This window comes from Bubalus kerabau, chromosome 20, assembly GCF_029407905.1.
Source record: "Bubalus kerabau isolate K-KA32 ecotype Philippines breed swamp buffalo chromosome 20, PCC_UOA_SB_1v2, whole genome shotgun sequence".
Taxonomy (NCBI): Eukaryota; Metazoa; Chordata; class Mammalia; order Artiodactyla; family Bovidae; genus Bubalus; species Bubalus kerabau.
Genome location: NC_073643.1, coordinates 53,142,501 through 53,167,845, shown reverse-complemented (window position 1 = coordinate 53,167,845; position 25,345 = coordinate 53,142,501). Strand labels below are relative to the sequence as shown.

Sequence of the window (25,345 nt, the reverse complement as noted above, 5' to 3'; positions counted from 1 at the left end):
TGTGCTGCTGAGAATAACCCTTCGGAGAGCCAGAGCTAGCACACTGCCCCTAAGATGAATCTACTGCTCTTTTATTTGATGGAACCCAGTCTGCACTTACGAAGTATAATCTTGTGTTTTTACCAGAGCAGAAACTTGGAGCAATTAAGATAGCATCCAATATTTGGGTGACTATCTGAGGGAACCTACCAGTTACCTCAAAAAATTAAAGCCAGGTACTGAAGACCCTCTAGGCCCTGACAACTATCTCCCTTTCATTTACTGCCCTCCCAAACATTCATAGGATACTCATAGGCTAAGTTAGAATTCCACGGACAGAGGAGCCTATCGAGCTACAGTCCATGGGACTGCGAAGAGTCAGACACGATTGAGCGACACACACGGATGAAAAGTCTTGCCCCTGTTACTTTCCAACACCTTGTTCCTGCTAAATGTCCTGCACACCACAGTGCCGTGCTTAGTCACCCAGTCGTGTCCGGCCGGCACTTTGTGACCCTAGGGACTGCAGCCTGCCAGTAAAATCCTGTCAGCTACTCAAGCCCAGCTTGAATCCCTGCTCCTCTCCTTCCTATTTTGCCGTTGATAACGCCTACCTGGCACTTGTGTGGCCTCCATTTCAGTGTTGTATTCTTGTCTGAGTAATCTTGATGCCATCCTCCTTAATACCTCTTCATAACTCCCACTTAGCCTGTAGGACAGCCCAGTTGCTACTTCCATGGGACCTTCCTTGACTTCTTGAGTCTCATTCATTTCCATATGACCAGCACTTGGAACAAAAACACTTTTAAGAGCTCCCAGAGAAATGAATAAATATTAACAGCCTGAGCAGTTCCTATACCCTTCAACACAAACACACCCTTCTCAGACTTTCACCAAATGTACACATTCAAAACATTTACTGTAGTCAAAGATGTGTGCTCATAACAGCTCTATTCCTAACTCCTAGCCCAACCCCATTCTTCCACACTCCTCCTCAAAAGAGCCTGGGGTATTTGAGAAGTGGGTCTGGCTGGACAGCGAGGTCACAAAAACCAAAAGTCTGAATGCTGCTGCCTGCCATAGATTCACACTGCACGGGTGAATATCTATCTGGGCGAACTCCAGCAAGCACTGCTGTGTACCCCAGGGCATGTCAGGGAGCCGGCACACAGCTCACTTGCGTGGTGGGGCTGGTGAGTTTGGCTAGGTAACTCAGTTCGCTGCGCTTAGACCACCGTAGTGGCCTACCGAGTCCTAACAGTCGATACCAGAGCGCCAGGCGAGGCTGGGCCCAAGAAGGGCGGGAAGCAACAGGGCTCAGCGTGCACTCAATGGAGCACCGCGGCGCGCTCTGATGATGTCATTCCTCCGCGCCCGCCAACTGGCAGGTGATTGGCTCATTGGTTCGGGGGCGTGTCCCGGCGGCTGAGGTGAGCCACGGCGCGCGGGCGGTTGGTCCATCCCTCCTTCCACGCGGGTATAGGCCGGGTTCAGTGTCTTTAGAGATCAGCCGGCGGCAGGCATGGCGGGAATCTCCGCGTCAGGCAGCAGGAGGCGGAGTGGGCCCCCGGCACCTAGTCCTGGCCCTCCGCCCAACACCGGGCACCCTCCAAGCAAGCGGGCCCGAGGAATCCCCGCCACCCCGGACCCCGAAGACCCATTCGGCCTTCATGGGGATTTCACCGCCGACGACCTGGAGGAACTCGACACGCTTGCGTCCCAGGCCCTGAGCCAGTGCCCGACCACGGCTCGGGACGTGTCCAGTGAGTTCGCCTTTTCCTCTTGAGAGTGGTGCAGACTTCCCTAGACCCCCTAGATGGCTGTGCCTTCGGAACCCCGCGGTGACCGTTCCGGTGTCTTGCACCCACACTGCCTCTTCCTAGGAACAGTTTGATTTAAGCAGCGGTTGTCTCCTAAGAGGTCTTTTGATTTGAGGGGAGAAATGTATCAGGAATGCCAAACAGCCGATTTCGAATATAGGAAGCTAGGTTAACATTTTACTTGGGTTTCTATGCTTTGGACCACTGGGTTCTTAGTTCTCAGCAGAGATCCTTGCAACACAACTACCATAGCCATAAGAACCATCTTTACCTACACGTGGGGTCCCATTCTTATGACATATTTGGGAGGCTTTAGATCGAATGAAGACCACCTTTTCCTTTGGACCACCTGAGCACAAGAGGGATCTGGCAGAGGCAAGAGATAGGGTAGACTTATCCTTTTATACAACCAATAAATTATACTAGGTGCCCAAACTTTAGAAGCTACAGACACTTAGCAACAAAGAAAAGCCCCCACCTTCTTGGAGCTTACACTCATTCTAGTGACATATTATGGGGCTCCCTGGAAGAGAAAGATTTTGAGGGTACTTTGAATCTCTACTTGGATGTCTTATAGGCATGTTAAATTCCACACAGTCATTTCCTGGAAATCCAGTCATCCACCAGCATCTCCAGCTTGGTGCCTGGCAAAGCAGACATTCAGAAAAGACACGTTGATGAACACATGTTCTGCCTGGCAGAGACTGGTACCACTCTCCATCCCGTACCACAAGCCAACATCCCCCTGGCCCCTTCCAAATCCTGTAACTTTACCTTTTTCTTCCATCTCGAGAATCCATCCTCTGCATCATCTCTGCCATCTCCCTGATCTGTGTTATCATCACCCCTCCCCTGGACAAAAGTCCACTAAATTGTGTCCACATTTCCAGTTATGACTCCTACAAGTCAGACTTCACACCACAGCCAGAGTGATCATTTTAAAACTAAAATCTCTGTCACACAGATGCACAATGAACATCCCTACTGAAAGCCTTTAATGACGTCACACTTCTTCTAGTATAAAGATTAAAATCATTAACATGGCCCAGAAGACCCAATATGGCCTGACCCTTTCCCTCTCGGGTTTCTAGCCACACTGACCTTCCTTCATTCCTTGAATTCTCCCTGCTTCCCTACAATACAGAAACTGCACATCGCTGTCTTTTTTTTTTTTTTTTTTTTGCTGCACTGCATGTGGGATTTAGTTCCCAAGGATCAAACCTACCCTCCCTGCAGTGCAAATGTGAAGTTTTAACCACTGGACCACCAGGGAAGTCCATATGGCTGTTTCTTACACATTGAATGTTCTTTCCATCCATTGCCCATCGCCACTCCTCTGGTTAATTCCTGCTTGTTCTTCAGCTCTCCATTCAGTTATCACTTATCTAGGGAAGGCTTCCGGAGAAGGCAATGGCACCCCACTCCAGTACTCTTTTGCTTGGAAAACCCCATGGATGGAGGAGCCTGGTGGGCTGCAGTCCATGGCGTCGCTAAGAGTCGGACACGACTGAGCGACTTCACTTTCACTTTTCACTTTCATGCATTGGAGAAGGAAATGGCAACCCACTCCCATGTTCTTGCCTGGAGAATCCCAGGGACGAGGGAAGCCTGGTGGGCTGCCGTCTATGGGGTCGCACAGAGTCGGACACGACTGAAGTGACTTAGCAGCAGGGAAGGCTTCCAGTCATCCTTGTGGATGAAATCCCCTGTTACAGGCATCCCTCTATTTGTTCTTCTCTGCAGCTTTTATAACAGTTGTAATTTTATGTTTATTCTTATATTTTTGATTGCCGTGTAAGCTCCATGAGTGTAAGGACTGTATCCATTTTTCTCACCACTATAGCTTTCTTGAGAGGCTAAATTGTGCCTGACATATTGTAGATGCTGAGTAAATAATGTTGAATAATGGATCACTGAGATTCGAACAGTGAGGTTCCCACAGCACCTTTCAGCCTTTAGCTGAGACCCTTAAAACTGGATGCAGGGGAAAAAAACAAGAAACTGAGTGCAGAATGGGGAGGGGGTGGCAGAATTTGTTATTTCATAACGATTGAATCATGTGCTTATGTTGGAAAATACGTATTCTACTTACTAGATCTTTCTCTAATTTGCTTTCAAAAGTGATTGTTTTCAGCACTGGCTGGTGAAAGTGGAAAACCCTGAGTCTTAAAAAGTATATGGGAACTGGGTTTTTTTGATTGTTGTTTTTTACAGATGTTCATAAGGTCACCAGATTAGATGGGATGTCAAAATATCCTGCAGGGAAAAACAGAGAAAGTGTTGCAGTTAAAGACAATTTTGAATTAGAGGTACTTCAGGCACAATACAAAGAACTTAAAGAAAAGGTAAGGGATTTAACTTGTAGTTTTTGTAGTTAATGCATTCACTTATGCATGTGTTAGAAAGCATTATACAATAAAATATAGAAAAGTTTTAAGACAAGAGTCCAGATTCATCCCCATGAATTGGGAGAAAGCTGGGGAAAGAAAGCCAGAAAATTTTGGTTGTAACTAAATCCTGAGATTCCTAACAGCCAAGACAAGAAAAGAAACACTTTGTAAACTTATACAAAAAGAGATACAAACTTTGTTATAGTACTGAGATAAATTTATAGCATGTGTCTTATAGAAGAAACACAACATCTTAATGGTTGCTATTTTCACTAACAGTTTTGCAAAAAAGCAGACATTTTTCATATGACTATCTGTAGGTCCCTAGGGCCTTTGGAATATGCATGCAGAAGTGACAAGTATGTCTTTAAGCTATTTGCTGAAAACCTGCTGTCCCAGGAATGGACCTAGCAGGTCATGGTCTGGTTGGCATGCATGTATTCTGAGCACTTATTGACCCTTTGGACATGTTTTAAATGTGTTTCTTCACCTCCCCAGCTACATGTTGAAATAAGTGCATATATGCATTAATTATAATGCAAATAAGCACATTATATATTATATACAATTTTCCCTTACAAATGTTTTACGAGATCAATTTGGAATTTCCAGATGAAGGCAATGGAAGAAGAAGTGCTCATTAAAAATGGAGAAATTAAAATTTTGCGGGACTCATTGCATCAGACAGAATCCATGCTAGAGGAACAGAGAAGATCTCATTTCCTTCTTGAGCAAGAGAAAACTCAAGCACTCAGTGAAAAAGAAAAGGAGTTCTCCAAAAAGGTGACCCAGAGATATGTTTTGCTTGTATGGACATCAGCTTTGCCTGCTTACTGAGTTCCTTTGGAAGCAATGCCTAAAGTTGCTTATAAATCTCCCAGGAAGACTTCAGCAGTTGTTTGCTGAAAATACTTTGGCTACCAACTAATTACATGTACTTTTCTTTGAGGCTGTGTGGGTTGGAAAAGGACGTAGATGAAATTCTGCTTTGCTGTGGTTGCCTAAGTCACTGGCTAACACTTTGCAGAAACAGGCTTAAATTATTTGCTTCCTTTTTTTTTTTTTTTGTGGGGTGGGGTGGGTGGGGGCGGCTGATCAGAAACTCAACTGACCTAGCTTAGGCCAATCAAACAAACAAAAAAAGGATTGCGTTCTGTAACTAAGTCTGGGGAAAACAGATGTAGTGCAGTCTCAAATGACTCGAGATTTGCCAAAACTCATCTTTATTCTCTGTACTGTTGATAAGTTCCATCCTTATGGCTGAGGATGTTTTCTCCAAGAGCTCCAGGGCTCATATTTCACAGCTCCAGAACAGACTGAAGACTTAGGGGTCCTCATCTCAAGTTTTAAAATTCTGGGGAAGGCTCTAATTGGTCTAACCTGAGTTACATGCCTACCCCGGAACTAGTCACTGGAACCAAAGAGATAATAGCTCCCATTCAAATCATATATTCAGAGGCAGGAAAATGATGTTTCTTAGGGGAGGGAGACACTGTTGTGGGGAGAAAAACTGGGTGCCAGGTATATATTACTTTCCTTCACTTCCCAAATAAGGACATGGGTTTTACTCTGCCATTACTTCATTCAGCAGACTTGGCAGTCTTTGAAGAAGCGCTGACCTGTGCCTAACACTAACAGCAGTAGTTGCTTTTCCATATGCATAGTGAAGACCAAGGGATGTACCAACAAGCCAGAGATTGAAGCCAGGCTTTATCACATTCAAGCGGTGACCTCAGGGCGATCAGTCATGCTCTATGACTCATCTCCTTTATCTGTTCCCGAAAATAACCAGAAGGTTTGTTGTGAGACTTAAATGGTCCTGCACTTGTGTCTGGTGCTATGCCTGGCATGGACTGTGCTCGGGGAATGGCAGCAGTTACTGTCGGCCAGAGCAGCAGGTCTCCCCACACTGCTCAGGGTTTTGGTAAAACTATTCCAGAGTCTCAGCCCAGAGCTTCAGGAAGACCTGGACTGTGCACCGCCATGTTCCCTGGTGGCTCAGGGGTAAAGAACCCACTTGCCAATGCAGGAGCCGTGAGTTTGATCCCTGGGTTGGGAAGATCCCCTGGAGGAGGAAATGGCAACCCATTCCAGTATTCTTGCCTGGGAAATCCCATGGACAGAGGAGCCTGGGGGGCTACAGTCCATGGGGTCGCCAAGAGTCAGACACGACTGAGTGACTAAAGCACAACAGCAGGTTCACTACAAGGTGTCCATGTTACTGTGAGATACTGCACCCTGGCAAGCTTTGTGCTGGGCATTTTACAGTTACATTCTTACTTAATCCCCCCAGTCATGAAGACAGGTATTTATCTTACACATCAGCTGAAGTTCAGAGAGGCCGAGTAAATGGTGTTTGAATCCTCACATACCACCTAGCAATAAGCAGGTCAAAATATCTTTCTAGAATACCATGCCATCTTTCAGTAAGAAAGCTAAAACTTGATATTTTGGGGCCATTTATGTCACTAGCAGACTTTTATACTATTTCTCATTGTTTGTTTTTCTTTTACTAGCTTGAGATTTTTGAAGCCCAGAACTATTTTTTATTGTTGTTGGTGGTGGGATCCTTGTTCCCAGACCAGGGATCAAACCTGGACTGCTTGCATTGGAAACGTGGACTCTTAACCACTGGGCTGCCAGGGCAGTCCCCCAGAGCTGTTTCTGTATATGTGATGAATCCTCTATGTTTCTTTTGCCTTCCAGCTCCAGTCCTTGCAGTCTGAACTCCAGTTTAAAGATGCAGAGATGAATGAATTAAGAACGAAGCTTCAGAGCAGTGAACGAGCTAATAAACTAGCTGTACCCACCGTTTCCCATGTCAGGTAATGATGGCGCTAGAGGGAGGAAAAGTTTTGTTATCGTTTCCTAAAAAGTCTGAATGACGGTATCAGGCTAGTCGTGAACAAAGGTCATTTAGACTCTGCCACTGGGGCACAGATCCTCTTTTCCGGAGGCCTCAAAGGTGGTTCAGATGAGGCTGGAATGGTTTGGGGGGTCGTAGCATAAGGGCCCCACACTCTCTGAAAGTGCCTTCTTCCTGTAGGACTTTATAAACACAACTCCTCAGGATGAGAAAAGGCTGGAAAGATGACCTCTAGAGTTTTAGAGTGGACCAGTCTTCATTTTTATGTAATTCGTTTCAAATAAATGATTTTGTCCCAACTGTATGTCAGTCCCAATTGCTTAGAACATTTTTTCTCATTTGCTGCCCAACGGCCCCCACCTTTGCTGCAGATATAATCAGTTTGTTAATGGTCTGTCCTGTAAGAAGTCTGTCAGTATCAGCCTTGAAACTTGGACAGTGTGGGTCAGGTTGTCTTTTTCTGGTATTCAGCATTCTGCTGCCTTTGCTTATAATGGGCAGGGTTTGAAACTGAACTCTTTAGGCCTTACATAATCCAGGTAAGACAGAGGACAGCAGAAGAAATCCATCCTTACCTCTTCATACTCTACTCACAGGACGGCTTCAGCATTGTCTGATCTAATCAGAGGGTTAAGACTGCTTCTCTAACGTAAAAGCCCTGGCACCAAGGAACCAGCCGTCTCCTAGTTGCAAGAAACAACACACCTCTCACTAGATGCTCCTTCTACTGAAAATCTTTTAATTCAGTCCCTGGCTATTAAAAAAGAGGTTGTTGTAAACTAGTGGTTGCCAGTGGGGAGAGGGACAATATAAGGTAGAATGGCCATCATCAAAAAATCTACAAACAATAAATTCTGGAGAGGGTGTGGAGAAAAGGGAACCCTCTCACACTGTTGGTGGGAATGCAAACTGATACAGCCGCTGTGGAGAACAGTGTGGAGAGCCCTTAAAAAACTAGAAATAAAACCACCATATGACCCAGCAATCCCATTACTAGGCATATACCCTGAGAAAACCATAATTGAAACAGACACATGTACCCCAGTGTTCATTGCAGCACTATTTACAATAGCCAAGACATGGAAGTAACCTAAATGTCCATCCACAGATAAAAGTATAAACAGTTGTGGTCCATATATACAATGGAATATTACTCAGCCATAAAAGGGATGCATTTGAGTCAGTTCTAGTGAGGTGGATAAACTAGAGCGTGTTATACAGAGTGAAGTAATTCAGGGGAAAAAAAGTATCGTGTATGTATATATATATATGGAATTTTGAAAAATAGTACTGATGAACCTATTTGCAGGGCAACAATAGAGACCTAGACACGGAGAACAGATTTGTGGACACAGGGAAGAAGAGTGTGGGACAAATTGAGAGACTAGCGCTGAGACATACATACCAGTGCTGTATAACACAGGGAGCTCAACCTGGCACTCTGTGACAACCTAGAGGGGTGGGATGGGGTGGGCAGTGGGAGGCAGGTTCAAGGGGGAGGAGACATGTATACTTATGGCTGATTTGCACTGTTGGATGGCAGAAACCGGTACAACATTGTAAAGGAATTATCCTCCAATTAAATTTTTTAAAAAAAGAGGTTACAAATTGAAAATATGTTTTGGTGGAATTGGAAATAGTACTTGAATTCTGCCCAATACTTTTGAAGGTAGAAACAAAGGAAAGATTTTTTTCTACTGTTTGGATGAAAATGCCTTGACTTTTACACTGCTGTCCTGACAAAGACTAACAAATGTGGAATAGATGAATCTTTTGGTCAAATCACCTGAACATGAAAAGTTTAAAGCCTGTTAGAAGATTTATAACCAGGAATTTTTCATAGGGTTAGCAGAATCATTACTCTGCTTTCATAGTTAACTTTTTCCAGTCCTAGGAAAAGCCCTTCTGTGGTTATAAAGCCAGAAGCATGTTCTCCACAATTTGGAAAACCATCTTTCCCTACAAAGGAGTCTTTTAGTGCTAACAAGTCCCTTCCCCAGCCCTGCCAGACAGAGCCAGCATACAAATCCCCGATGAGCAGAGAGGGTAAGTCCATCTCTCTATCATCTACAACTCAATATCAGACCACTTGACCTTGAGCCTTGAAACAATTGAGTGTTTATTTTCTCCTCCTTTCTGTGGGCCCACAGTTCTGACAGCATAGTGGGGATGGTTTGTCTCTAAGGGTGCTGGAATCACTGAAGGCTTGTCGGGGGCTGGAGGATCTATTTCAAGGTGGTGCACTCACATGTGTAGCAGTGGAATTCCTTTTCACATGTGGGCCTCTCCCCAGGGCTCCTTGGCTGACCTCCTCACCCCGTAGATGGCTTCCTAAAGAGCTAGCAAACTCAGAGAGCTTGGTGGAAGCAGAATCTATCCTTTCTGTGTCTGAACCTTGAAGTCATATAACGTCAGTTCCATCACTCAGCATAAGTTCTGTTCATTAGACCTGAGTCCCTGAGTCTGGGCCATGCTCAAGGGGAAGGAAACTAGGTTGCGCCCTTTGAGTGCAAGCGTGTCAAAGAACTTGCAGGCGTATTTTAAAACCTCCACAGTCAGCATCCATCGACAGGCCAGAAACACAACTAGGGTGCAGGAATATGTGCTCCTTTCGTAGGCAGGCTGAGTCCAGACGGAGACAGTGCTCCTGCTTTCTAGAGAGAAGCCATCTAGCGTTGGTAGTTTTCACTGGGAGACTGTGCTGTGCCCGTTTATCCTGCCATTCAGATCCACCGCCTCTGTCCCGCCACCATCAGCTCTTTCAAGTCATTAGCATCACGGCACCCCTGCCAACTACAGCTACGCACATTTTGGAGCAAATTGAGAAGCGGTTATAGTTGGGAAGATTTCCCTGCAGAAGGAAATGGCCACCTGCTCCAGTAGCCTTACTTGGAAAATTCCATGGACAGAGGAGCCTGGTGCAGGCTACAGTCCATGGGGTCGCGAAGAGTCAGACGTGACTGAGCGACTAAGCACACACACACACTGAACACACAGTGAACACACACTGACACACTGAACACACACAAACACACAGACACACAGCGAACCTCTGTGCTTCAGGTTTCCCATATATAGAACAAAGCCACTAATAACGCCTCCTGGGAGGGCTGGTGTGAAGAACAAGAGAGTTGGCAGGTATAAAGCTCTTAGAATCATGTAATAAGAATCACATAAATGTTAAGGTTACAGCTTTTATGTTACTGCCTGACTTAGGAGTGGGGCACACAATTTAATTTTCTTTTCCTTATGCAAGTTCCTATTTTATATGAGGAAGGCAAAGATGCGAAGGTTCATGAGTTGCTTTGGCTCTTGTTTTGATCCAGAGTTGAAAAAAATAGAACAATGTATGTTTGAAACTCGTCATGTTTAAAGGGTTTCTGATAGATGCATGCTTTCATGTTCTAATTTTGATTAACATTTTATTTATCTAGTTGCAGAGAATAAGGCCCACAGTCTGGGAGGTGGCCCCATAAAGCAGGAAGAGCCCCAGAAAAGTCTTCTTGACAGCTGGAGATCAAACAATCAAGGTACCAGAAGGCGTGCCCCTTCTGCTGGATGCCTGCCCGGCTCTGATCGTGCTCTGTGAGGCTGCACCGGAATTGCCTAGCTGTCCTGGGCTGTGGGAACCAGGCAGTGCTTTAGAGGGTCAGTGGGAATAGGAATCTGTGATTGAAGTGGGAATAGGAATCTGTGATTGAAGCATGTGACTATAAACTGGGAGGGCCAAGAGCAAGTATGCCCCCGAGCCTTCAGTACCCACCGGTGTCTCAGGGGACTTCAGTGGCCATTGAGAGGAGAGTTGGCATTATAGAAAAGCACTCTAATGTCACCTGTCTTTCTGCAGGCTCCATTTTGATAAACCTTCTCCTGAAGCAGCCTTTGATCCCCGGGTCCCCCCTGGGTCTGTGCCATCTCCTGAGCAGTTGTCCTGAGGCTCCTGCTGGCACCCAGTTCCAGCTACCGGGGCTTGGCAGGTAAGCACAAGACTCCTAAAAAGCTTGTCTGGAAGGAGTTTGGGGGAAGCAAGTCCCCATCTGGTCCTGACCAGCCTCAGACATCTGCTCTGGGCAGGGAGATGAGAGAATTTGCTGTAGGCTTTCTGGGTTGCTTGACCATATCTGCCTCTCACACTTGTGTCTTTTCTTTTGTGTTTGTTGCTAGTACCTTGACTGGGATTTCAAGCCTGAGGACCACAGGTCCTCGCGATGGGTCATTTCCCGTCTCAGCCCTGAGAGAAGCGCAGCACATGGCGCTCACCGGACTGAACCTAGTGGCCAGGAATGAGGAAGGCTCCAGCGACAGAGACCCAGCAGAGGGCGGCGGAAGGGCCTTCCCGCTCCGCAGGCTCCCTGGGGCTGTGCATCTCCTCCCCCTGGTACAGTTCTTCATTGGCTTACACTGTCAGGCTCTGCAGGATTTGGCAGCAGCCAAGAGAAGCGGAGCGCCTGCGGACCCACCGACACACCCCTCCCATGGGAGCCCTGGGGTAGAGGCCAGCCCCGAGGACTCTGTTTGTAACCTGGAAGGCTTCTCGGTGGCGGCACTTAGCGTCCTCCAGCACCTGGTGTGCCACAGCGGAGCAGTCGTCTGCCTGTTACTGTCAGGAGCGGGCACTGAGCCTGCTGCAGGAGAAGGAGACCAGAGCCAGGTTCATGGACATAGTCATGGGGATGCGACCTCAGCCCCAGAGGGGCTTGCCAAGGACCAAGGCCAGCATCCACTCTTGAAGATGCTCCTTCACCTTCTGGCTTCCTCTTCTGCAGCAACAGGTCACCTTCAAGCCAGTGTCCTCAGCCAGTGCCTTAAGGTTTTGGTGAAATTAGCTGAAAATGCTTCCTTTGATTTCCTGCCCAGGTATCCTGCAGCATGGGAGTCATGATTCCTTGTGGGTCTTACCTGACCTCTCGAGGTCTGTCCTGTGGCCCCTGAGCTTGCTCCCATCTTGCCGCGTTCATACTGCTCGGCTCTAAGCCTTGGTTTAGGTTCTTGGCTCAGGGAGTTCTGAAGTCATGGGAAATGGGGCCAGGTCTTAGAACCAAGCAAGTGGTTTATTTGGCTTAGTGCTGCCTCTAGACAGTAGGTAAGCAAAACACACATGTGTTAAAAGAAGGCTGCTAGTCACTATGGAAGAGCGTCCTGACCCCAAGACAAAGACCGAACCCAGAGACCTTTGGACCTGGGACGTGCGTCAGGTGAAGACCGCACATCACGGGCATGTTGAAGTTGAGTTTGCTGGGTTCCCTGAGGAGGCAGAGGGTGTGCAGGTACAAGCTGACTGCTGGGAATCTGCCCATCTGCAAGGTGCCCACCACTGGCATGAGCCACAGGTCACTTGTTCCTCTTAAAGTTTGTTGCAAAACACCATTATAATAAATTCCTAGCTTGGGATTCCAGACCTTGAACACTTGGGAAGGTAAACCTTACCCAGCCAGTCCTCCAGTTAGTCCTAGAATCTCATCTCCCCCCTCAGCACTCCACCCAGAGGCCAGTTGCTGTGTTGGAATGACTCCACTGGCTGCACAGATCTTAAGTCTTTGCGTCTCTGAGCCCAGAATACCTGTTTATTAACCACATTTCTGGATCCTGGTTGCTGTATGAATACATTCCCGCCTGATCCATCCTACAGGTGGTGCTCAGGGCTCGACACAGTGTACTGCAGAGCAGTGGGGACAGCAAGGCAGGCCCAGCTCACAGTGGCTGGTTGCTTGGATTTTGTTTTTTCTTTTGAGTCTTCTCTTTCCTTTTTTTCTTTTTAAAATTCCATAGTGCTTTACAATTTTCAGAAGTTTCACACACATGATTTCATATAATCCCATAACAACAATCCCATAACAATCTACCCCTATTTTGCCCCTCCTTTCTTCTCTCTCCCCAAAGGTAACCACTAGTTTGCTCTGTCTATGAGTCTTTATCTTTTTTTAATTCACCAGTTTCCTGTATTTCTTAGATCCTACATATACATGATATCATACAGTTTTTGCCTTTCTCTGTCTTATTTCACTTATCATAATGCCCTCCAAGGCCATCCATGTTGTTGCAGATGGCAAAATTTTGTTCCTTTTATGGCTGAGTTGATTGAAGGCAAAAGGAGACGGGGGTGGCATTGGATGAGATGGTTATTAGATAGCATCACCAATTCAATGGACATGAATTTGAGCAAACTCCAGGAGATAGTGAAGGACAGAGAAGCCTGGCATGCTGCAGTCCATGGGTCCCAAAGAGTCCGACCTGACTTAGCGACTGACAACATTGTATGTGTGTGTGTATCACAACTTCTTTATCCATTCATCTGCTGATGGACACTTAGGTTGCTTCAGCACCTTGGCAATCGCAGATAATGCTTCTATGAATGTCGGAGTGCATGTATCTTTCCAAATTACTGTTTTGTTTTTTTCTTCCCGGATATAACCCAGAAGTAGAACTGCTGGATCATGTGGTACTCCGTTTTAGTTCTTTGAGAAACTCCCATACTCTCTTCCACGGTGGCTGCACTAATGTACATTCCCACCAGTAGCACTGGAGGATTCCCTTTTCTTCTCATCCTTGCCAACATTTGTTGTTGGTGTTCTTGATGGTGGTAGCCATTCAACCAGTTTGAGGTGATGTCTCATTGTGGTTTTGATTTGCGTTTCCCTGGTGATGAGTGATAACTGAGCATCTTTTCATGTGTCTCTTGGCCATCTGGCTGTCCTCTTTGGAAAAATGTCTGTTCAGTTCTGCTCATTTTTGATTGGGTTGTTTGTTTGACGTTGAGTTGTACGAGCTGTTTATATATGCTGAATATATGATCCCCTTATCAGTCATATCACTTGCAGTTATCTTCTCCCACAATAATGGGTTCTCTTTTCATTCTGTCCACCGTTTCCTTTGTTATGCAAAAGCTTTTAAATTTAATTAGGCAGGTCCCATTGGCTTTTTTTTTTTTTTTTTGCTTTTGTTTGCTTTAAGAGATGGGTCTAAAAATCAGTTGCTGCAATTTATGTCAAAGAGTGTTCTGCCTGTTTAAATGTTTTTCTTCTAGTTCTGTGAAAAATGCCATTGGTAATTTGATAATGATTGCACTGAATCTGTAGATTGCCTTGGGTAGTATAGTCACTTGGACAGTATCGATTCTTCCAATCCAAGAACGGGGTCTGTCATTTCATCTGTGTTGTATTCAGTTTCTTTCATCAGCATCTTACAGTTATTGGAGTCTGGGCCTTTTTGCCTGCTTAGGTAGGCTTATTCTTAGGTGTTTTATTCTTTTTGATGCAATTGTAAGTGGGATTGTTTCCTTAATTTCTCTGATAGCTCATTGTTAGTGTACAGAAATCCAACAGACTTCTGTGTATTAATTTTGTATCCTGCAACTTTACCAAATTCATTGATGTGTTCTAGTCATTTTCTGGTAGCATCTTAGATTTTCTATGTACGGTGTGTCATCTGCAAACAGTGACATTTTTTTCTTCCTTGCCAGTTTGGGTTCCCTTTTATTTCTTTTTCTTCTCTGATTGCTGTGGTTAGGGCTTCCAAAACTATGCTGACTAAAAATGGTGAGAGTGGGCACCCTTGTCTTGTTCCTGATCTTAGGGAAAATGCTTTCAGCTTTTCACCAATGCATATGATGTCAGCTGTGGGTTTTTCATATGTGGCCTTTATTATTGGTATGTTGACCTAAGTTTCCTCTATGCCTGCTTTCTGAAGTTTTTATCAAAAATGGATGCTGAACTTTAGCAAAAGTTCTGCATCTGTTGAGATGGTCATATGGTTTTTAGTCACTTTGTTAATGCAGCTTGTTACATTGATCTGTGGATAAGTGAAAAGTCCTTGCATCTTGGTTTCTTATTTTTTAAATGAATGAATTCCAGGAACCACATTTTTACCAGTTATCTTGGTAGATAGATCACCATTCTATTCCTGTTGACCTTACCTGTAATGTGAAACAACAGCCGTTTCATGGGTGCTTACGGGAGGCCAGCCAAGTGCCTTCTGTTCACAAGCCCAGGCGGCACCCTCAGAGCCCTGCGTCCTCCCGCCCAGCACAGAGCCTGGCTGTCTGTGAGCACTCAGTGTTTGCGGAGTGAATAAACTCTGTGTTGAGTTAGGGAATCTTGTCTGAAATGCCAGAGGGAGTGTATTAGATGGTTTCAAGCCAGTTAGGCTCCTAAGTGACTGTCTGATGCCACTTCCCACACAGTACTTCCTTTCCAAATTCCTTCATGCTTACAAGCTGAACCCCATTACCACACAGCTTCCTGTTCACCTTGGAGTAAAAGCAAAAGCCAGGGACAGGTGCTGGGCTGTGCTTAGTCGCTCAGTCCGACTCTGTGACCCCATGGACTGTAGCCTGCCAGGGTCCTCTGTTCATGGGGATTCTCCAGGCAAGAATACTGGAGTGGATTGCCGTGCCCACTCCCAACCCTGGGATTGAACCGCACTGCAGGCAGATTCTTTACCGTCTGAGCCACCAGGGAAGCCTAACACAGGTGCTACCAGGGCTCAAAGCAGTATGTGGTACAGCACAAGTGGCCAGGCAGCCTGTGGTCTCTCAGGAAGGGTACCACTGCCCATCTAGGCTTGAGGGCATGTCATCCCCTCAGAGTTTTGTCTTTCTACCCCATCTGGTGTAGCATTTAGGTGGTCCAGGGTTGCTCTCCAGGTACTGGCATGGCAGGGGCATTTTTTTTTTCTGACAGGTGCTTTTTTTTTTTTGAACAAAAAGGACTTATCCCCAACTCATGCAGACTAGCACGACTGTTATTTATTGTGCATTTGGGGGCTCTGGAGGGGAAAAAAAAGCATTTAAAAGAAGGCTCTGATGTTATAAAAAAGTAATTTGGAAATAACTGTGTTGTATATATAGACAGATGTATTTATTTTCGTTTCAGTGGGCCACTTCTAACCTAATAATGAAATTAGGTTACTTGTTAGTGGATACTTGAAAATTCCAGTTTCCCACCAAGTTCCATACTCCCTGGTGGCTAGAAACGTTCAGCTTGTCTATCGTACAGGATTTGCTCTCAAATGAGTTTGCCCCAAATAGACCTTGTTCCCTAATAGTACACAGGGAATATTCTTAACCTCCTTATATAAAAGGGGACACACCCATAGAACTCCCCCGCCACCTAGGAGGTGTGGGTTGAGCAAACAGCAGTGCTTATCTTGGGACTTGGCTCCCTGATAATGAATGGGCCAGCTCTTTGCCCCTGAGACTGGGGGGAAGAGTGCCCAAGCCCCTCACCATGCACACCTCGAGTGGGTACCTTCATATACTTGGCTGCAGAGGAGCTAGTGTTTCCTGACAAGCGGAGAAAATGAAGTCTTCCTTGCTTGGCAAGTGATGTCATGAGATCCGACCAGAGTCTGGCTGGTCCTTTGGTGGTGGGTTTAGGACTTTCCTCTCACACTCAGCTCAAGACATGGCTCTGTATTTGAGAGCAGAGGCGGGAAGGAGTTGGGAGCAGTGTAGAGGCCAGCTCCCCAGGTCCAGGGAGGCATCCTGTATTTTCGAGGTGGCACTGGGCCAGGCAAGGTCCTGTCCTCTTTCAGCCATGGCAGCCCCGCAGTGAAGGGTAACTCACTTGTTTGCAGGCTAGCATCTGGACCCAGGTCTGCCTGAATCCAGGCTCCTCTTCCGTGGCCTCTTCAATTTCCCATTACCGACAGTGAAAAAGGAGGGTGAGTTATGGAGCTGCCTTGGAGGCATCACGTCTTTCTGGGCCCCTGTGTTTCAGGTTCCAGTGCGTGTTCAGGGTGCTGCCGCAGTGCCTGCGCCCAGAGATGCCCCTGCCCAGCGTGCTGCTGACGGTTGAGCTCCTGTCCCTCCTGGTGGACCATGAGAAGCTCGCACCTCAGCTCTGCTCCCACTCAGGTAAAGCAGGCCAGGGGGTGGGGGGCACGCGCCCGGACAGCTTAGGCTGGTTGGAGGGGAGGGAGGTGGCAGGGACGGGCCAGGCACCTCCTGAGGCCTCCCGCAGCTTGTACCTCAGGCGGTGGATGGGAGGGCGGAGCCTGAGTGCGAGCTGGGGCCTCCCTTCCAGAAGGCTGCCTCCTGCTGCTGCTGTACATGTACATCACGTCAAGGCCTGACAGAGCCGCCTCCGAGACACAGTGGCTGCAGCTGGAGCAAGAGGTAAAAGAACCAGAGCCCCTTTGTGGACGGCTTGCCACCCCACCCCACGCCACCCCTCCGGAGGGGCGCTTTTCCTCCCTAGGGGACAAAAGGGGCTTTCATTCACATCGGTGACGTGTTTAGAGACTAACAAGGAAGACTCGTTTTGGGGGGCCCCCTACTATACAGATATAACACATGGACCCAGGATATCCTGGGACTTGGCAGGGTGGCCTGGTACCTGGAGGTGGGCCTGGAGGCAGGAAGTCATTGGTGAGACACAGGTCTTGGTCCTGAGCGTCTCTTGGGAAGGCCCAGGATACCATCACCTCTTGGATCCCATCAGTGCACACAGTTCAGTTCAGTTGCTCAGTCGTGTCCGACTCTTTGCGACCCCGTGGACTGCAGCACGCCAGGCTTTCCTGTCCATCACCAATTCCGGGAGATTGCTCAAACTCATGTCCATTGAGTCAGTGATGCCATCCAACCATCTCATCCTCTGTCGTCCCCTTCTCCTTCTGCCTCCAATCTTTCCCATCATCAGGGTCATTTTTAAGGAGTCAGCTCTTCGAATCAGGTGGCCAAAGTAGTGAAGTTTCAGCTTCGGCATCAGTCCTTCCAGTGAATATTCAGGACTGATTTCCTTTAGGATGGACTGGTTTGATCTTGCAGTCCAAGGGACTCTCTAGACAGGCAGTTGCTTAGGCCACTGGAGCTCTGCGAGAAGCCTGAGAAAGCCCTCACTGTGATTGGAACCGGGGTGGTGTTCTGCCATGGATGTAACCGAGTCTGTTCTCATTCTAGGCCGTGTGGCTCTTGGCCAAGCTGGGTGTGCAGAGCCCCTCCTCCCCAGTCACTGGCTCCAGCTGCCAGTGCAATGTGGAGGTGAGTGCCAGGGGCAGAAGGGGGCTGGCAGCGGGCAGCCCTGCTGATGGGTGACAGGGCCATTGGAGAGCATTCCATGCTCCTTCACCAGGGCTGGACCCTGGTGCTGCCACTCAGAACCCTCCTCACCCCGGGGTGAGGCTAGGACCGGGGCTGCCCCGCCAAGCTGGTGGTCCGGGTGCAGAGACCACATGCCCTGACCTCCGCCCGCGCCCTCCCGCAGGTGGTCAGAGCGCTCACGGTGGTGCTGCACAGACAGTGGCTGACGGTGCGGCGGGCAGGGGGGCCCCCGCGCACCGAGCAGCAGAGGCGGACGGTGCGGTGTCTGCGGGACACGGTGCTGCTGCTGCACGGCCTGTCCCAGAAGGACAAGCTGTTCACGGTGCACTGCGTGGAGGTCCTGCACCAGTACGACCAGGTCATGCCCGGGGTCAGCACGCTGATTCGAGGGCTTCCTGACGTGACCGACTGTGAAGGTGAGCCTGCAGGAGGCCCCCCAACCCAGCCCCAACGTGGGGTCGGCTCTGAAGTCCCCGGGCGAGTCAGACCCCCTGGCCTTAAGTCAGCGGCCCGCCATCCACACAGCCTTTGCCGGCACCCGGGCACCCTTCCCTTCCTGCTCTGGCTCCTCTCGCAGTATATCAGCCTGCCTTTGGCTCGTATCTACTGAGTCAGCCTGGCAGAGCCATGGCTTTTCCAGAAACATCCCTGTCTGAATCGCCTTTGTATCACTTTGCTTGCAGTAGCTGAGGGAGCGAGGCCTGGGCGTGGAAGGGACTGGTTAGTTCCTGCGGGCCTGGGGGGGCGGACGGAGTGGTGGGGCCACCCCCAGTCCCGGCGCCTTTGGGCCTTCACCACAGAACCTTCTGGGTTTTGGCTCAGAGGCGGCCCTGGAGGATCTCTGTGCCGTGGAGACCGACGTGGACGAGCCCGAGATGGACTGTGGCTGAGGCCTGTGAGCACCGAGCCACACGGTGGCACCAGAGCCACTCCCGTCCTTCCCTCCTCCTCTGATTAAAAGCACTGACTGGCTGAGAGCGTGCCAGCCTTGTGTTTCCTGAGTTTGCTCCGTGTCGGCAGAGTGGGAGGGGCAGAGCAGGAGGGGGACCTGGGAAAGGCTGAGATCCTTGCTGGGCCCTGCCAGAGAGGAGAGCTCCAGCCCCACGGTGATGAATCTGCCCTGGGGAAGGAGCCCTGCCCCTTGTGGATTTGCCCTGAGTCATCCCTCTCTCCTGAGGCCACTGGAAGAAACCATTGTGCACAGGGGTGGAGGCGGCCCTCAGCCCAGGCCTACAGGGAGGCCTGGGAAAGTGGGGCCACAGACTGGGTGTAAAATGGCCATGGCAAGGGGGCTCCCAGCAGGCCGAGTCATGTAGCCAGCTTCCCCCCCTAGCCTGGTCCTCCCACCGTGAGCGTGCGAGGGCCCTGGTGCACCGTGCTAGCCAGCGGGCCCACAGCCAGAGATCTGAGGCCTTTGGGGCGGCCCTGCGGGTGCCTGGGGAGGGACAGGTGCTATCAGGAGGGACGGCCCAAGCCAGCTGACGAGGGGCGGGCCGTGCTCACAGCAGCCCTTGGGCGGGCTCAGGCTAAGTTTCACTTCCCGCCACTGCTGCTGCCGGCAGCAAGAACCAGGCAGAGAGTGTGCACCCCGAGTCATTGCTGCCTGCTGGCTCCTCGGTAAGTGAGAACCCCCAAGGGGATGAGGCAGGGTGGGCGGGCCATGGGTACCCTCACACACACTAAGAGGGCACCAGGGGAGGAGCTGAGCCTTCCCCTGGACAGCTGAGTGAGCGGGTCCCACTAAGGAAGCCACCCTACCTTCTCTGTCTTCCTGCCTGATAGTGGGTGCTAGAGCTCAGCAACAGGATCTAATGGGGCAGGGAAGGCCAGAGGTGCTCCCACCCCACCCACCTTACAGCCCGTCAGCAGACACTCACTCTCCCACCCCGACTCCCTGCTCCTCCCCAGGCTCAGCAGCAGACACCCACCATGGGCTCGCGGGCCCTACCCCCGGGGCCTGTGCAGACCCTCATCTTCCTGGACTTGGAGGCCACCGGCCTGCCCTTCTCCCAGCCCAAGATCACCGAGCTGTGCCTGCTGGCCGTCCACAGATATGCCCTGGAGGGCCTTTCTGCCCCTCAGGGGCCTTCTCCAACGGTACCCCTGCCGCCCCGGGTGCTGGACAAGCTCTCCCTGTGCGTGGCTCCAGGGAAGGTGTGCAGCCCCGCGGCCAGCGAAATCACGGGCCTGAGCACCGCCGTGCTGGCTGCACATGGGCGTCGGGCCTTTGACGCTGACCTGGTCAACCTGATCCGCGCCTTCCTACAGCGCCAGCCGCAGCCTTGGTGCCTCGTGGCCCACAACGGTGACCGCTACGACTTCCCCCTGCTCCGGGCCGAGCTGGCACTGCTGGGCCTGGCCAGTGCTCTGGACGACGCCTTCTGTGCGGACAGCATCACTGCCCTGAAGGCTCTGGAGCCGACTGGCAGCTCCTCGGAGCACGGCCCAAGGAAGAGCTACAGCCTGGGCAGCGTCTACACACGCCTGTACGGGCAGGCCCCGCCAGACTCGCACACCGCCGAGGGGGACGTGCTCGCCCTGCTGAGCGTCTGTCAGTGGAGGCCACGGGCCCTGCTACGGTGGGTGGATGCTCACGCCAAGCCCTTCAGCACCGTCAAGCCAATGTATGTGGTCACAACCTCTACTGGAACCAACCCGAGGCCATCTGCTGTCACAGCCACTGTGCCCCTGGCCAGAGCCAGCGACACCGGCCCCAACCTTCGCAGTGACAGGAGCCCCAAGCCAGCCCCTTCCCCAGTGATGCACCCTGGAGCCCCACCCGGGGAAGGGCTGCTGGCCCCCCTGGGCCTGCTGGCCTTCCTGACTTTGGCGGTAGCCATGCTGTATGGACTGTCCCTGGCCATGCCCGGGCAGTAGGCCAGGAAGGGAAGTCTGACTAATAAAAACCCCCCACAGCACTGAGCAATCACTCGCCTCTACCCTCCGTGGTGGCCTTACAACCTCCTGCCCACGCTCAGAGACCTGGGGCCAGGGGCACAGAAAATGAGTCTTTGTCCAGCACTCTTCCTACCTGGACGGGGTCAGACTTCTGAGTCCAAGAGAAGTAGGAGACCGTGAACTTCAAATACTGGATGGAAATGATAGCTAGCCTCACCCCCAATCCCAGCAGCCAGGGCTACAATGAAAGGAGGCAACACTCGAAACATCTGCATTTATTACAAACGAGGGTGCCGACCCGAGACTCCAAACACATTACGCAGTCCTGACCTACGACATGGTAAGACATGGACAGAGGGGTGGGCAACACCGAGGTATGTGTCTAGGTCACAGGAGCCCCCTCGGGGTCCCCTCCACCTTTGGTCCAGACGACACCTTGGCCCAGGTGTCCCCGCTGCCAGGACACACCTAGGCCTGGGGTCCAGCAGCCGGGTAGCCTGTGAGGCTGGTGATGGGGAAGCAGGGACTCAGAGTCCCTCTCCTCTCTGGGGAAGTCTCCCTCTAGGACCCAACGGTTTCAGCCTCACAGCGACCATTACACACATTTTGGAACACAAAACAGGTAAAATATTAAGCTAACAGTAAAATTAAAACGCTGCAGGGAGGACACCTGAGTGGACAAGTGGTCAGAGGCTGCCCTGTCCACCTGTGAAAGGGTCCAGGGCCAACCGGGGCAACCAGAACCGTGGGTAAGTGTGGGCCTCCAGGTGGTCCCAGGAAGGGTGCAAGAAGGGTCCAGGGAGGGTGGGGCTCCGCCTGAGGCGTTCAGATAATCAGGAGGCCACCCACTCGCCCGCACCGTGGGTCTGGTGCTTCAGAGACAAACCTAGGGACAAGCCCTGGCCTCATGCCACGGCTAGGCATGCCACAGAAACCGGAAGACAGTGCATCCTGCCCACACAAAAGCTGTGCTGTCCTAGTACGACAAGCATCCCTGCTCCAGCCCCAGGTCTCGCTGGGGTGGCTGGAAAAAAACCGTTCTTTGGGGTTCCAGGAAGCATAATCTCAAGTGAGGAGGGGAGCACAACATGGTCCCTGCAACTCTGACATGGACTGCTTCCCGCACCCCTTGTCGCCATCACCAGAAGCCTCATGTACAAACGGGACACACACACACCACACCCGGGGAGAGAGGCCCGCACCCGCACACCCATTCACACACGCAGGACAGATCAGCTGGTAGCCAGAGATGCCAGGGCGTGCTCAGGGGACTGCCTTCGGGGGCTCCATGTAGGCCGGATTATAAGGAGGCTGGCTGGCAGGGTAGGGCAGGGCTGCACCTCCTGAAAACAGAGAGGACACCAATTAGCTGTGGCCATGGCTGCAGGGGGTCACGCATGGCGGAGTCGGCAGGCGTACTCACCAGCCATCGTCTCGTGGTAGGCAGGGGGGCCCATGGGCTGGGTCGGGTAGGGTGCTGTTGGCATCCCCGGCTGGGGGACCACGGAGTGGTAGCCCTGGTACGTTGGTCCAGGGTAGCTGGGCGGTTGCAAGTAAGGGGTGTGGGTCACCGTGGTGGCCACGGTAGTGGTCACAACCGCTGCAAAGAGAGCCCCAGTCAGGACTGCTGAGCTGGCCACCCTCCCTCCAGCTCAGGCCAGTCAGGGCCCCGATAAACCCACCGCCACCACCCGGGGTCTGCACCTGCCCCCAAGGGGTCACCGTGGGGCAGAGGGGAGATGCTCACGTTGCGGGCGCCGGCACATCTTGTACAAACAGCAGCAGGAGCAGGTGCAGCAGACAATGACGGTGACCACGGCGATCACAAAGAGGGTCACCCCGATGGCGATCACTGTGCCGAACCTGACAGAAAGCCAGTCAGCGCTCCAGGGGTCGAGACTCCACACTCCCACTGCTGGCAGCATGGGTTCGATCCCTAGTCAGGGAACGAAGATCCCACATGCCGCGCACGGCCAAAAAAAAAGAACCTAAATAAAGCCAGTCAAGATCCAGGGCCTCTCGCCCCCACCCAGGACCAGCAGTCCACACCACACCCACTCCCAGACGGCACCTCTCTAGCCGGAGGAGACTGGGCAACACAGATAAAGCCACTTCTGGGGCGTGGAGCTTGAACCTGTTTCACCCTCAAGTATATGGGGTTGACCTTGGCTGCCCCTGGGATGCCCCTCAGGAGCTTGGGAGACAGCTCTTCAGGTGTCTTCTCCCATACACACGTCTTATCCACCTCCAACGAGCCAGAAGCACATGCACACCCCGTATCCACCACCAGCCAGGCCTTGGGTGGCTTGAATCCAAAACTCAGACGTGGGTGCGACAGACCAACTCATGGCCTCTGGGAGCCCACAGACCATTACAGGAGGCAAGGGTTGAAGGGAAAATGGCTCAGGAAGCACAGGTAATGAATCACAGGGAGAAGTTTCCAGGAGTGGGGAGAGGCCAGTGTGGCCAGGATGGTGGGGAGTGGTATGGCTGCAGGCCCCTGGAGTGACGGTGAGCCTGCGGGGTGCCAAGCACCATGCCAGGTGTCATACACCCTCACTCCAACCTGAGGGGCAGGCAGGCAGGTCAACCAAGAGCCAGGCAAGAGGAAGCCTCCCTGCCCACGCGGGCTTAATCCTCAGCAAGGCCCAGGCCTGAGTGGAGAGTCTGCCACCTGAGAAGACTGTCCCTGGGCGGGAAGTCCACCAAAGCCGATTCTCAAGGGCAGCCACAGCCCCCTGCTGTCCTCCCCTGTTCCCAGAGGCCAAGCAGTATTCCTTCCAGTAAAAGGGAACTGCACCAACCAGCTGTTCCATTAAACATGGAAGGGGCTTGGTGAGCTGTGAGCTATAGGCTCCCCTGCCCCTGAGGCCTGGGGGAAGGTCAAGGGGAAGGTCCCCACCCTCCCACCCTCCTCAACCCCCTCACCCTGGGTGGAGGGTCTTCCATCTCATAGGCCAGCTGACATCACAGCTTTGGGACGAACTAAGGACAGACCCTCCCACCCCAGACTCAAAATACCCAATTGCATTCATAAAACAGGAGCCACTGGCCACTGTGCGGCCCAGACCAAGGCCCCAAGACAGGAACAGTGGGAGTCAGGAGGTGCCGCCTGCGCGCGCGCGCGCGCACACACACACACACACACACACACGCACACACACGCAGGAGCGCGATGAATGACACATGATTGCAGGGCCGCCGCCACCAATCTCTAATCTCTCTCTCCCACTCTCTTCCTCTCTTCTGTCTCTATCTCTGACACACAGCACTGGCACAGAAGCTCACCCCATGTTAGTCTCTGCCTTCACTCAGGGGCCTCCTGCACCCCGGGGGCTTCCCCATTCCATCCAGAGGCCACTCAGTTTCAATCTCCTCCCCTTCCAGGAAAAGTAAAGGAAGCTCCTGGGCCCTCCCTAGCCCTGACGTCAGAAGCTGGAAGGACAGAGCCTCTTAAAGACACAGTGCGGAGGATGCCCCAGCTGCGCTCCCAACTGGTGCCAGGATGGGGGAGGGAAGAGCTCCCGGAGTTGCCTCCCCACCCCATTGTCCATGGGGTCCCCAACCACACTCCTGCTCTGCCTGGCTCAGCCCACCAGCCCTGTTCCAGCCGTCCACTCAGTGGGTACCTTCAGCCATCTGAGCCCACCAGCAGATCCAGGGCCCGCCGGCCACTCCCCTCAGCTCCTCTTCTCCCACCAGTGCATGCTGGAGGTCTCAAATCTGAACCTACCTACCTAAGTCCCCTTGGCCAGCCTGTCACGTCTGATCTTGTTGCTCCTGCTCAAGAGACTAGTATGGCTCCTGGGATCATGCAGGAATTTGCTTTATAATTTCTTTGTAAACTCTGTGTAATGTGTGTGTATCTGTACTTCTCTCTTTCTCTGGACTTCCCTGGTGAATCAGACGGTAAAGAATCTGCCTGCAATGCATGAGACCCGGGTTCGATCCCTGGGTCAGGAAGATCCCCTGGAGGAGGGTATGGCAACCCACTCCAGTATTCTTGCCTGGAGAATCCCATGGACAGAACAGCCTGGTGGGCTACAGTCCACGGGGTCACAAAGAGTCAGACACAACTGAGTGACTAACATAACAACTAATAGTGTGATAAGAGAGGGGAAAAAATCTAGCATTTGTCTCATCAGAGAGTAACACAATAAAGCAAATGTCAGTCTCTAATTAAAAGTCTAAATAAAGGGCTTTCCTGGTGGCTCAGTGGTAAAGAATCTGCCTGCTGATGCAGGAGACACAGGTTGGATCCCTGATCTAGGAAGATCCCACATGCCACGGAGCAACTAAGCCTGTGCACCACAACTACTGAGCCTGTGCTCTAGAGCCCGGGAGCCACTACTGA

The 25,345-nt window shown here is 51.0% G+C and overlaps 3 protein-coding genes across 13 annotated transcripts in view; 2 read left to right on the top strand and 1 right to left on the bottom strand.

Annotated features, from left to right (window-relative positions):
* The first annotated feature begins 1,367 nt into the window (after positions 1 to 1,367).
* On the top strand, positions 1,368 to 19,065 carry ATRIP (ATR interacting protein). Its single transcript, XM_055557843.1, has 13 exons — positions 1,368 to 1,742; positions 4,014 to 4,144; positions 4,802 to 4,972; positions 6,896 to 7,014; positions 8,944 to 9,101; positions 10,490 to 10,585; positions 10,903 to 11,032; positions 11,220 to 11,912; positions 16,772 to 16,908; positions 17,078 to 17,169; positions 17,953 to 18,033; positions 18,257 to 18,509; positions 18,916 to 19,065. Exons 1-13 carry the CDS (start codon positions 1,502 to 1,504, stop codon positions 18,981 to 18,983), a joined length of 2,370 nt encoding a protein of 789 aa, XP_055413818.1. The 5' UTR covers positions 1,368 to 1,501; the 3' UTR covers positions 18,984 to 19,065.
* Positions 19,066 to 19,133: 68 nt separating this feature from the next.
* On the top strand, positions 19,134 to 21,022 carry TREX1 (three prime repair exonuclease 1). The gene is made up of 2 exons (XM_055557850.1): positions 19,134 to 19,710; positions 20,002 to 21,022. Exon 2 carries the CDS (start codon positions 20,023 to 20,025, stop codon positions 20,968 to 20,970), a length of 948 nt encoding a protein of 315 aa, XP_055413825.1. The 5' UTR covers positions 19,134 to 19,710; positions 20,002 to 20,022; the 3' UTR covers positions 20,971 to 21,022.
* Positions 21,023 to 21,251: 229 nt separating this feature from the next.
* Positions 21,252 to 25,345, bottom strand: part of SHISA5 (shisa family member 5) — a 34,413-nt gene continuing 30,319 nt past the window's right edge. For 9 of the 11 annotated variants that reach the window (XM_055557857.1, XM_055557859.1, XM_055557856.1 and 6 more), the window contains 3 exons: positions 22,739 to 22,854; positions 22,415 to 22,591; positions 21,252 to 22,334 (listed from right to left, as the gene is read on the bottom strand). In XM_055557857.1, the coding sequence (XP_055413832.1) occupies positions 22,255 to 22,334; positions 22,415 to 22,591; positions 22,739 to 22,854 (373 nt within the window). In that variant the 3' untranslated portion in view covers positions 21,252 to 22,254. Of the gene's footprint in view, positions 22,335 to 22,414; positions 22,592 to 22,738; positions 22,928 to 24,279 lie in introns of all 11 variants that reach the window. The other 2 variants (XM_055557863.1, XM_055557862.1) reach the window with 2 other exon arrangements.

Excerpts from the sequence above, each read along its gene's own strand:
- TREX1 (XM_055557850.1), top strand. The coding sequence starts at position 20,023 with ATGGGCTCGCGGGCCCTACCCCCGGGGCCTGTGCAGACCCTCATCTTC.
- ATRIP (XM_055557843.1), top strand. The coding sequence starts at position 1,502 with ATGGCGGGAATCTCCGCGTCAGGCAGCAGGAGGCGGAGTGGGCCCCCG. Across the intron at positions 16,909-17,077 it reads TCAGCTCTGCTCCCACTCAG|AAGGCTGCCTCCTGCTGCTG; the intron begins GTAAAGCAGGCC and ends CCTCCCTTCCAG. Across the intron at positions 18,034-18,256 it reads GCTGCCAGTGCAATGTGGAG|GTGGTCAGAGCGCTCACGGT; the intron begins GTGAGTGCCAGG and ends GCCCTCCCGCAG.